General features: G+C 35.7%; 1 protein-coding gene across 1 annotated transcript in view; it reads right to left on the bottom strand.

The window, feature by feature from the left end:
* LOC100674781 (sodium channel protein type 3 subunit alpha) overlaps nt 1-12,952 on the bottom strand; it is an 88,132-nt gene extending 75,180 nt beyond the window's left edge. Inside the window, exons 1-3 of the mRNA XM_064287047.1 lie at nt 12,580-12,952; nt 5,079-5,197; nt 3,384-3,473 (exon numbers count right to left, since the gene is read on the bottom strand). Coding sequence (XP_064143117.1) covers nt 3,384-3,473; nt 5,079-5,197; nt 12,580-12,843 — 473 coding nt within the window. The 5' untranslated portion in view covers nt 12,844-12,952. The remainder of the gene's footprint in view (nt 1-3,383; nt 3,474-5,078; nt 5,198-12,579) is intronic.
* Between the last annotated feature and the right edge of the window lie 477 nt (nt 12,953-13,429).

Here is a 13,429-nt window from a genome sequence, read left to right as displayed (position 1 = left end):
AAAATTCCTGAATCTAACATTGCATTAGCTACTAATGCAATGCAGTTGAACCAATGATTTAACCTTGCTCAAATTCAGATTTCAGTCTCCAGAATGGTGGAGGACTTTTCCATTTGCTGTGTGATTTAGTACATTTTCTAGATTTCTTTCCTCTGAATATTGACAATATAAATTATTTGTTTCTGTTTCTTCCAGAAGTAGTTGAAAGTACCTGTTTTCCAATATTATGTTCTCTCAAAAAGTATAATTTAAGTTTATTCTTCAGAGTACTTCACCCAAGCCACAAAGATTTGATTTTCTCTTATTAAAATTCATTGTATTTTCCAGCCTCCTAGTATTTTACATGTGAAAAAGTTAGGGTAGTGATTTTTGACATGTTTTCTGCAGACATTTCTCTCATATGAGGCAACAAAGAAATCAGGGGAAAATTTATGCAGAGATCTTCACATCATTGCATTCCGCTTCTTTTTTTCCAACAACTCAGTTGATACAATGAGGAATAATTATAATCTCAAAGTCTTCTTAATAGCTGACTTTAGTAGGAAGAGATATATTTTATTTCACAAACAAAGCTTATGTTTACTTGTGTTTCAGTTTGGATCTTTTTGTATTGAATATAATCACCACGCCTTCTGCTTGGAGAGATAGCTGGCCTCATGAAAGGCTGTAAGAGACACCTCACGTGTGTGTTATGTTTACTATAGTACTGGCTAGTGCCGTTGGTCTATGCTAAGGCAATTTTAAGCTACCTGTAGAGTTATTGTTAGTAAGACTACAGTCCCTACTCCTATTCTTGTTTTTGGAAAAGTAAATTTGTGGGGATATTTGGAGTATATGGTGAGTGTTGAGAGCTTTCCAATGAAGAGAGAGAGCAGGTGTTAAAAAGTGTCTGTTAACAAACAAGATTGAGCACGTAAGTGGGTGTCAGGGGACCTTGATCTTTCACGACTCTTCCCCAACTCAGCTCCTAATCCTGCTGCAGATTTTGTCCATGTCACAGGTTTTTTTCCTGTAATTATCATGTCTATAGGAGTATCTTTCCTTATATAATGCTACCCTCCCTATATAAAATGTTCCTCAGGCCATTTTGTGTATGCCATACCTTCATACAGGTACTTTTTCTCATCTTATCAATGACTATTGTTTTCATCTCAGGATGACTTTATTTTCTCTTTCCTTGAGCCTTTTTTTTTTTAAGCAATAACTGCTAGTATTTTGCATATTTCTACTGCCTTGCACTTAAGTGGCTAGACGTAATTGATCAGGAAACCTGTGCAAAGTTTTCCAACTGAAAAATGCACTTTGAAAATATTTTTAAAGGCTATTTTTCTAATGAAGATAATCATCTCTAAGTTAACACTATTTCTTTAAGAAGAGAGACTTAAATATTCAATTGTCCCCTTTATCTCTTAATGATGCTATACAAGTAAATAATATTTTTATATGTTTAAGTGCTTTAATGGTCCCCTGGTGGCATAGTGGTTTAGAGCTTGGCTGCTAACCAAAAGTTCAGCAGTTCAAATCCGCCAACTGTTCCTTGGAAACTCTATGGGGCAGTTCTACTCTGTCCTATAGGGTCGCTATGAGTCGGAATGGACTCAACGGCAGCAGGTTTGGTTTTTGGTTTGGTTTTTAAGTGCTTTAATAATTTCCACTGGAAAAAGCCCATAGGGAATGTTTTATATAGCTATGTCCATTTGTTAGCTTACAAATCATAACTACGAGTTCTATTAATAACTTGCCTCAACATAAGAACTGGATTCTTTATCACAATAATTTTGAAGGAGCATTTTTAAGCTACTATTAAAAAAACTTTAACCTATTAAATCACTGACAAATAATGGTCTACAAGTGGTGCAGTAAATTCTCACATAAATACATAAAACAGTTGGAAATAAAAGCGGGTAGTGTTTGTCATGATCTTATCTCTCATAGGGTGTTAGTTTTAAAATATATATGTAACAATAAAAACAGCATACTAAAAACTAGAAAAAATTTTTTTTCACCAAAACACTCAAATACCTGGTCATTGTATTATACTATATGAAAAGAGCCTGTATCACCTAAACACATTCTGTTCTATGATAAAATATGTTTCTTTGACACAAATAATCTCGTACTTGACTGACAAATAAGGGAATAATGTCATGATGCAGAAATTGCATAAATTTGTGCACAATTTTGCCCAGTATATTGATGTTTTGAAATAATCAAGGGAAGTTTTCTCATACTTGAAGAGAAAACCCTTAGCAATAAAAAAAGACCTTATTACTAATGCTAAAAATCAACAGAAATGCCTTCTTTTAGTTCAAACAGGGGCTGACTTAGTGTCCTCAAGAACTACTTGCTCTTAGACCTTTCTTCTTACATTAAAGTACTGAATCAAGTGTTTTATTTTGAAGGCATCATACAAATGCTCCCAGGGCTTCCATCCCAAAGGAGAAAAGGTGAAGCTCAGATCTAAGGCAGCAAAGGTCTGTTGCTGTTGTTAGGTGCCAGAGTCAATTTTCAACTCATAGCGGCCCCATGTAACAACACAGGACTGCCCTGTAGGGTATTCTAGGCTGTCATCTCTAAGGGAGCAGATCACCAGGTCTTTCTTCCATGGAAGCTGTGATTTTAGATGCAAATGTTGGTAGAGGTTTAACTGGGTCAGTGTTTTTTTTTTAATTTGGGGTTGTTATTGTTTTTATTATTGCCCTGGTTACAAAGTTTCATTAGTTTTGAGTGATCTACCCTTGATTATTTTTCCCCTTAAGCCCTATTATTTTAAGCACAGTTTTGCAGAAGACATTTTATTCTTTTACAGAACACATCTATGGTGTTTTAGCATACATGCTGTGTCTAGATAACCTACCTATCCAAATATAACCCAGACATCTAAATACCTCAAACAAATAAATGTGTTTTTCCTAAATATAACAGTAAAACATATAACCAAAATGTCTAATATAATCCTATAGAGCTAAACACCTAAATCTGTTTTACTATAACAATAGTAATATATTAAAAAAATAAAATAATAATTTAATTCATCAAATTACTCGAATAGTCATTGTATTATATTCAACATACATGACTATGATTGAGCCTTAACTTGTGCGCTAAATGATTGGTTTAGTTTACCAGCTGGCATATACTAACTTACAACCTTTCTTAAGCAGATATTATCATTGAATTTCTTGAAAAAATACTTACCTCATTGAAGAAAAACTCCCCCAAAGAAGTACCCTTGTCATCTTTCATATTATGGAATATTTTCTTAGACAGAAGTGTTTAGCCTGACTTCAAAAAGTGGAAACCTTAAGTCAGACCATAATATAAGGAAATTGCTAGAGAATTTGAGTGTGCATTTCTCATTCCAAGAAGTCATTCCTACTTACTCTACATTCTTTGTCCAGTCTGGAGGGTTGCTCAAGGTCATAAATACACAGTTGGTCAAAATAGTGCACATGATAAGCATGCTGAATAAAGTAGATTATAGTTAAGGAATAAAATGCCAGTACATTATCATGGCTATTTCAACTTATCCAATACCAAAAAAAAAAAAGTATCAATTAATATAGGTTAACTGTGAAATTAGTTTTACTTGTTTTAAAACAATGGTAAAATGAATAAGAAACTTCAAAGGTAGTCATATATTCTTAGTACACTCTTTTTTCTTTTTATGTCATATCTTCACAAAACTGAATTTAATTGAGAAAGAGCTCTACCTGAAGTAAACGGGATTACTCTGCATTCCAATCAGTTGCTGAAACAGCACAGCAAGAGAAATGACAATTGAATAGTAAATTCATTGTATGATGTAAGTGTAAAGTTGTATTGCAGATATAATTTAAAATTTCCATTGACTCACAAAAGGTTAATGAGTATAACATATAAATGTATAGCCATATGTGTAGCCCAGTATATTAAAGATTACATTGTTATATATATTTTTTTCTTGTATAGCTGAGAATTCCATAGAAAGAGGCTCAAGTAGCTTCATAGTGATGTAACTTGTTCTTTTAGGGTTTACAACACAAGAATAAAGGGAGTTACTATTTTTGCTGGTAAGTTAGTATTATTTCTGCCTTTTTATTTTCACTTTAGTCTGTGGGGAAATTCAACAAGTCATCTAGTTATCTTCCTGTGCCGAGTCCACACCATACCTGAACCATTCTATAGTTACATACTAATTCTGAAGCCTTTCTGAGAATAAAACGTATAATTTTTCATGCAATCTCAATCCAGACTTCACTGCAAGGGAGCTTATCTTTATTTTGAGGTAAATCTTTTATTTTAAAGTGTGAATACTTTCCAGCATCAAGCCACAGAATGAGAGAATCCAAATGTATCTGGAAAAGTTACTAGAACCATTCGCCCTGCCTCTAAGTTAATCAACTGCTTGCCCATCTATTCGTTCACTTTTCATCTAGGCTCCTTTATCACTTTTGAAACTGCCTTTATACAATGTTCATTCCTGAACATTGACTTAGAAGATCTTTTTTATTTTATCATTACTCATATGAGAAATTTCTTATAATCCACACCAATTCAGCCCTTTTACATACACTTTTTCACTGTCATTGTTACAGTTTGAAGTTCAGCAATTTTTTAATATATATTAAAAACCAGATACAGAGGCACATTATAGGAGCTTAATAAATATTTACCAAAAGAATGAATTAATGAATGAGCCAGGTGCTAGAGACACAGAACCAATTAAGGCACAAAAGTTCAAGCATTTGATAATACAGATGATAATACCAACACCCACAGACATGTTTCCTAAGCAGCGGTTATGTGTGATCCACCTGGGGTTAAAAAGTCTGAGGGAGATCTGCTATTGTTTCTACTACCCAAATGGGTTTCATCTATAGAATCACAATCATGGTTACAAGTTTTATTATTACAAGTCATAATAGTCATTCTATAATAAACTTCTTATAAATAGCAGAAAACCAATAAGCACAAATTAAACTAACAATGCTACCACTATTTCAAAGAATATTATAAATGTTTAAAAATAAGAATGGCATTTTCTTTAAAACCAACTGTTAGAAATGGCATTTAGACAATTCACATGAAAAGGATATGAATGTACCAAAATCTTAATAGCAATTTTCCTAACAGGGTTTAGCGGAGTTAAAATATACAAGGCAGAGGTGGCACTGAATCGGAAAATTGCCTTCCCTTTATTCAATACTATAAAGGTCTGAAAAAGAAACATGAGAAAGGAATTACTAAATTAGACATGTGGCTTATCTGAAGAGTTTACATACATGAAGAACTTTTTTTACCTGGTTTGTTCAAACTAGTTTGTTTAAGCCAGTTGGTATATCATAACTATAAAGATGTCAGATGTTTCTCCCCTAAGTTAACATATAGCTATAAATAAAGATATGACTTACTATTTTCTAATCTGTCTCTAAGGTTCCAACTTACTGATACAAACTAATGGTCCTACACAATTTTTTTTTTTTTTTTTTTTTTACCAAGTTGTAAGGCAGCTTTACAGATTCCAAATCTAATTAAAGCTTTCCATCTGTCTCCAGTTTTGGTAACTCTTCAAATTATTCTTTACATACTGCTATAAATAATCTTTTGTAAATATTTTAAATACATCAAACCTTTTAACTCCTAATTTATGATGGCTTTCTATTGTTCCCGTAGTATTTCTCCCTGTGTTGAAACCAATAACCTGGTTTTGCTGAGTCTATAGATATGCTTGTAACACTGAGAAGGGGCAGCTGCACTGAAACTTAGGCTAAAATACATCATTTCTCAAGGCATTTTGTATGTAAAATCCTATGATCTGAAATCTACGATCATCAATTTAGCATTTAAGCTAGCTACCCAGTGACTACCTGCCACATCTCTCTAGGATCATCTTTTATTTTATCCTATCAGAGGCATTTCTGCTCTAGCCAATTCAATGCACTGGCCAATCACACACATAATCTGTCAATCTCCCCCTCTGTGACACTGAAAATAATGAGTTTTAAAGAATCCTAGAGTGAAGTGGTACCTAAGAGGTCATCTAACGCAAACTCCCTCCCATTTCACCTCACAGTAAGTTTCCACTTAGAATGACCCACTATTATATCATTGTTTCTTAGTCATGACTGCCTATTTGAATCTCCTCCTGGGGAGATTTTTAAATTGCCAGTATATTGGTTCCCAGCCCAGATTAATTCAGAATTTCTGAAGGATGGGCATAAACATAAACCTGATTCTGACTCATAGCAACCCTATAGGACAGAGTATAACTGCCCCATAGGGTTTCCAAGGATCAGCTGGTGAACTCGAACTGCTGACCTTTTGGTTAGCAGCCCTAGCTCTTAATCACTGTGTCACCAGGGCATAAACATGGATATTAAAAAAAAAAAAAAAAATCCCCTCAGGTGATTCTAGTGTGCAGCCAGGGTTAAGAATCCCTGCTCTCTGGAAATGTCCTTAGCCATCAAAATCACCTCCTCCATCATGTCTTTCCAGATAAATCACACTGCCTTTTGATCACTCCCTAATTGTTTTCCTTTACCAGTAAGTCTTAGTATATTAATTTGCACTCATTTACATGTTGCTTGTAATTATAGTCAAGTAGCAATTTACTTGTAGGTTTTGTTCTTCTGAGAACTAGGCCAGAAGTTGTTATAAGCCATTGAGCATAGAGAGCCTGTAATCTACTTTTTCTCCATTTTTTTCCCCACACTATTTAATAGCTCAGTTTACAAATAAATACTTTTTTTAATTAAATATGGATTTACCTTTAAGGTGCCATTTACCTTGAAGACATCTATTTTATATATCCATTCACTTAATAATATGTTTCACCCTTTAACTAAGGGCTAGACCCCATACATTCAGGTTCACTGATAAAAAGCTCTATTTGAATAGGTAGAAATATTTATATTGTGAGTATAAAGGGCAGGAAAAATACTTTCTCTGCTCTTTGCCATTTTGTGTCTAAGACCATGGAACCAACCATTAGTTAACCAACCATTTTCTGTAAATGTCACATTTGCAAACTCTTCTTTACTAGCAGCAGGATTATTCACAAGGGACAGTTGACACTGGAAAGACTTCTTGAAGCATAAAAGCATTAAGGGTTGTTTTTTTTTTTTTTAATTCATAGGATTAGATTATTTAATATTATTAGTCAAAAAATGTAGATCTGTATAGACATTCAGTGTCAGCAGTAACATACAAAAGTTCACCACAATTTAAGGTGAGTTTATTCATGTGTTTTTTTGAAATAATTTCCCTTAAAAAAGCAATTGATACTTGCAACATTTGCAGAGAATTTTGTTCTGAAAGATCTCCAAAAGCAGAGTGAACATTTTTTACTCTTTAAACCTGGAACTTTCTGCTCCTTCTGCAATATTAGCCTTGGTGGTACTAGTGGAATTAAAGCTGACATGCCAAGGACATCTTCACTGAATTTACAGGTTGTCAGAGTCGACTCAGCATCAATGGGTTTGGTTTTGTTTTGGTTGGACAGAGCAGGCTTTAAGAACACAATCCACCTTATTTCTGGAGAATAACAACCTGATACAAAGAAAACCTTGAGTTCTGAGAAATGAGGAGTAACATAATTATGTCCCTGTATAGTGAAGGTATCACAAAAAAGAAGTTTGAAATTTGGGACTCCGCTATTATTGAGAGATGTACCTAATCTGAAAATTACCTGAGAGGCTGAGAAATGATTGGGGGAGGGATACATAACGCCAATTCCAAAGTTTGGTTTCCAAGTAATGAAAAATAATGATGTGACTTAAAAAAAAAAAATCACTACATATTGCTAATAAGGTCAGGAATGCTATAACTGGCAGTATGTTAAACTGGCTATTGTCTACTCTTCAAGGCCGCTTGCTTCTTTTTCCCAAATAAATGCATACCTTACGAGTTCACTAGAATTTTTACTACTGGAGACAAAGGGTAGGTTCACCTCAGTCAGAGAATTTAAAAAACGACACAACTGATTTTTTAACATTCCCTTTTATTGTACAGGCAGTCCCCAGAGTATGGATGAGTTCCATTCCTAAATCGGTCTTGAAGTCAAACTTGAATGCGAGTCACAACATTTAGGTACGGTTCATATCTAACACCAGTTAGTCAAATGTTTATATATATAGTGTACCTTTCTATGCATAAAAACATTAAAGAAACACTTCCAGGTACACTAAAACATCTTTAACATAATAATACAGGGACAATAATAATAATGTTTTGATGTGTGTCACAAAGTAATGCCCATTTGTTATTAAGAACCATTGTTCTTTGAATTTCTAATATAATAGGCTTTATGGGGTAGGTTTACAATTATAGGTTGTACGTGAGTCGGACATTCGTAACCTGGGGACTGCCTGCATTAATAAAAAACATGTATAGTATTGTTTAGTTAAGTGCTACTGCTGTTAACCAAGAGGTCAGTAGTTCAAATCTGCCAGGCGCTCCTTGGAAACTCAATGGGGCATTTCTACTCTGTCCTATAGGGTCGCCATGAGTCAGAATCGACTCGACGGCAGTGGGTATAGTTTTATTTAGTAGTTAAGAGCTCTGGTTCTGGAGGCTGACTGACTGGAACCTACCATTTATGGGAATAGGACCTGGAGGAAGGTACTTGACCATTTTGGGCTTCATTTCTCCATCTGTAAAATGAAGCTAATAGTATTACTTGCCTCACTGGTTATTTGAATATCAAATGATTTATGTCACTTAAAGCACTCAAACAGTGCCTGACACAGTATGAATTAAAAAAAATGCTAGCTATTATTATTACTGTCACTATTCTTAAGCTATTACCCTGGTAAATGCCATTAAAAATATATCATGATATTACTCATCTAATTAACTATGTAAAATGTATCCTTAATTAATGGCAGCAAACAGGTATACAATGCCTTGTTGTTGTTTTTAGCTGTCATCAAGTCGATTCTGACTCTGACTCATGATGACTCCGTGGATGTCAGAGGAGAACTGGGCTCCATAGGATTTTCAAGGCTGTGACCTTCCAGAAGCAGATCACCAGGCCAGTATTCTGAGGTACCTCTGGGTGGGTTCAAACTGCCACCCTTTTGGCTAGTAGTTGAGCGCTGAACTGTGCACAAGCCAGGGACTCCTATAATGCCTTACAGTTTTAAAAGTGACATTTACTTGCATTATTCCATATAATTAACACAAACTTCATAACCAAAAAACCCAATGCCATCGAGCTGATTCTGACTCACAGCGACCCTGTAGGACAGAGTAGAACTGTCCCATAAGGTTTTCAAGGCTGTAAATCTTTATGGAAGCAGACTGCCACATCTTTTTCCCATGGAGCAGCTGGTGGGTTTGGACCGCCAACCTTTTGGTTAGCAGCCAAGTGCTTTAACCACTGCATCACCAGGGCTCCATTTTTAAATTCCAGCATTTCTTCCATTAATTCCTAACTTACTTACATTAACTACTAACTATTCCTAACTAACTACTCCCAGCTACGTCTCATATACTTCGGTCATGTTGTCAGGAGGGATCAGTCCCTGGAAAGGACATCATGCTTGGTAAAGTACAGGGTCAGCAACAAAGACCCTTAATGAGAGGAACTGACACAGTGGCTGCAACAATGGGCTCAAACGTAACAACGATTGTGAGGATGGCGCAGGACTGGGCAGTGTTTCATTCAGTTGTACATAGCTTTGCTATGAGTCGAAACCGACCTGATGGCACCTAACAACAACAACAGCAACCCTAGGAATCAAAAAACTTCCTTTATCCTCAATGAAAAAAAAAAATAGCACTTTAATTTTCATCCTTATAGATAGTTACTAAGGGAAAGCAGTGAAGCTAACTGTTAGGAGGCTGGCTAGATGTTTCCCAAGATGGGACAAGATCACTAATAATAAATCAGGGTCCAGGTCTGGCTCGCCTCCATGAAGGCAATTAAAACCGAGTTCGTCAGCACACAGAGAACAAGCTGAAAAATCTGATGTATAAAATCAGGATGTCAATGTCTTCATTTACAATGAGATATACCACTATCACATGAACTACAGTGATCTCATCAGCACAATCAACACATTCTCTCCTTTAAGCAGATTTGTACGGAAAGACAAATTATAATCACAATGTTCCTTGCTGAGGGCGGAATCCCAGCAAGCTGCCCTCCTTAGTCAAATGATGGGGAACGGTTAGTTAGTAAGCACCATGTAGCTCTCTCCAGAAGGAAGTGACCTTGACTTTCAGTCCTCCTGCTAAAGGTCTGTCTAAGGTTTCTCTCCCTTCGGAAATGCTAATATTTTATCTTTATTATTCTCCCCCGTTTTTTTTCTTAATGCTTCCAAGTTGATCAACTCCCTTTCTTAAGGAGACTTCTTTTATTTAAGTAACAAAAACTTTTAATCACTTCAAAATAAACCATGCCCCTGTCTTTAGAGGATATCTTTGCAGATATTAACTTTGACTCAATATTTCTCAAAGGAAAAATTTTCGCAGTGTCTTGGGGGATGTCTCACCATTATCATTGTGTGTGTGTTAAATCATACAGTAACTAAATTTCAAAAATTTCCTTATCAATTCAATACTGAATTACTGGAATAAATTATTCTTATAATTATATAAATACATATTAAATACCACCCCTCATAAAACTAATGTCCCTGGGTGGCGTAAACAGTTTCCACTTGACTAAAACCAAACCCGTTGCCGTCGGGTCAATTACAACTCATAGCGCTGGGGGAAAAAGAGGCCTGGAGACCTACTGCCATAAAGATTACAGCCAAGAAAACCCTATGAAGCAGCTCTACTCTGTACCACATGGAATCACCATGTGCGGAATCAACTCAACGGCAACACCTTTGATTTTTTTTCATGAAACTAGCTACAAAGCAGAAAAGAAAGAACCTGTTTTTTAAAATTAGTTCTGTGACTTTAAATAAAGTATTTTAGAGCTTTGCTACCCAAAACGTGGCCCATGTACCAGCACTATGGTGTCAACTGGGAGCTAGTCAGAAATGCGGGATCTCAGGCTTCATCCCCAGACCTACGGAATCAGAATCTGCATTTTAACAAAATCCTCCAGTGATGTGTATGGACTGTACATGCAAGTTTGAGAAGTGCTGCTTTAGAGCAACAGGGGCTAGTTTCATGTCTGATTGGTTAACTGTCATTTCTTTTAGCCATTACCAATGATATAAAGTTAGAAGGTCTGGCTGCACGACAGTTAAATGCTGCACTGCTAACTGAAAGTTTGGCAGGTCAAACTCACCAGCAGCTCTGCAGGAGGAGACTTGGCGATCTGCTTCTGTAAAGATTTACAGCCTAAGGAACCCTATGTTGCAGTCATGCTCTGTCCTGTAGGGTTGTTATGAGTTGGAATCAACTCAATGGCACACACCACCACCACCAATCTTATAAAGTTAAATTGTATTTTGCTTAAAGAAGGCAATTTCTTGAGCCATTGTTTTTAAAAGGGCTTGTTTCAATTAATAAAGATGTTCAAAATTTTCTTTTACCTATAAGCAATCAACTCATGGTGATATCAATTTATCCTTAGTTTACACAGACCTGTTTTTATGTTTGTGAATGTGAAATATAAATTGTAGTATTATAAGATGCCAAAATATTCAATTAGAAAGCGTAAAGTAGTCTATTACCCATTTTTTATATTTCCTATAACATGCATCTTGTTTAACTACAAAACAAGTTAATTCTGACAGAAATATATGGTTATTTTAGCATTTGGGATACATGGTCAAAATTGGTAACTTGAGTCATATGTGGATGGAGAAAACTTGAGTTTGTTTTCTAGTCTTGATTTTTTTTTTTCCTCAGGGTGATGTTTTAACAATATGTAGGTGTTTCAGAATGTAGCCTGTGACAAATTAAATAAGGTGAACAGAAACTCCCAATTATATTCCAGGTTAATGGACAGGAAAAAAAAAAAAAAAAGAATCTCTGGGAGAACATGCTTCACAATGTTTTAGCTTCCTATTTAAAAACAAATAGTTGACATCCAGTCAATTCTGACTCATGGTAACCTTATGTGTGTCAGAGTAAAACTGTGTTCCACAGGGTTTTCAATGACTGGTGTTTTGAGGCCGTTCTGGGTGGACTACAAGCACATTACCCGTTTGCACCACCCAGGGACTCCTAAGCTAAATAGAAGCTTATTTATTACCCTCTAAAATATGAATCTATTGTTGAAGAAATCTAAAGCCAAAACAAGAACACAAAAATAAGAAGTATAATACCTGCCCCTGACTCTTTTTTGCATTTCTATTGTTCTCTTGTCTACCATGTGCTCAAATGTGTCAGCAATAGCAGATATTTTGCTTTGTTGATGTCAGTTTTAATTTTAACCATCTCAATTCCTGTGAAACTAGAAATTGGTCATCTATTCATGCCTCTTCACTGTAGCCATCTATTGACTTCTTTTAAATGTTTCTGCTTATTATACTATGCTTAAAGTAAGTGGAAATAAAGATTATTATGAAGTCTTTAGTAAGAGGAAAAATACGGTGCAGTATATATACAAGCCCCAGAAAATTATATTAACTGTTTAATTTAAAAAACAAACAAAAAAAAGGCTATAGGAAGTATAAAATCAACACTCACTTTCTTATGGATATAGTATGGATCCAGGTCCTCCAGCGGCTCTGACACCAACTCTGGAGGAATGTCTCCATAAATAAATGGAAGGTTCTTTCCAGCTTCCAAGTCACTATTTGGCTTTGGTTTGTTCTCATCATCGTTGTCTTGCTCTTTTTTGGGTTTCTTGGCTTTCTCTTCGGCAGCACGTTTCTCGATAGCAGCAAGAGATTCTCTAGTAAAAAGGCGGAAGCTTTCAGGTCCCGGGGGTACCAGCAGAGCCTGTGCCATCTTTTCATCCTGCACATTTAATTACGTTTAGCTTCTTGCATAAGAATTGCCTACAATAAACAAGAGGCATGACAGGAAAGCAAGTGATAGAGAGGGAATAAGAAAGTCAACCAGGCTATCATTCGGTCTCTCTACTAGTAAGCTTTTTTTTTTTTTTAAGCTGTGAACATTAACTAGTGCTTTTAGTCCTTCAGGAAACTCTGGTTTCACAGTGGTTAAAGTGCTCAGCTGCTAACCAAAAAGGTTAGTGGTTAGAACCCACTAGCTGCTCCACAGGAGAAAGATGTGGCAGTCTGCTTCCATAAAGATTAAAAACAGCCTTGGAAATACTTCGGGGCAGTTCTACTTTGTCCTATAGGGTTGCTATGAGTTGGAATCAACTCAGTGGCAGTGGGTTTTAGTCCTGCACTGCATATTTTTACTCATTCAATCTAATTTTCAATAAGCCAACCTTATAAATTTGTCAAAAATCATCCCGAGATCTTTGAGTCAAGATATATTATTATTTAAAACAAAAAAGACCAAACCAGTTGTCATTGAGTTGATTCTGACTCATGGCAACCCCATGTGTGCAGGGCAGAACTGC

Source organism: Loxodonta africana, chromosome 6 (genome assembly GCF_030014295.1).
Source record: "Loxodonta africana isolate mLoxAfr1 chromosome 6, mLoxAfr1.hap2, whole genome shotgun sequence".
NCBI classification, from domain to species: Eukaryota; Metazoa; Chordata; class Mammalia; order Proboscidea; family Elephantidae; genus Loxodonta; species Loxodonta africana.
The sequence above is the reverse complement of the archived record's forward strand: the minus strand, read 5'-3'. Positions and strand labels throughout refer to the sequence as shown.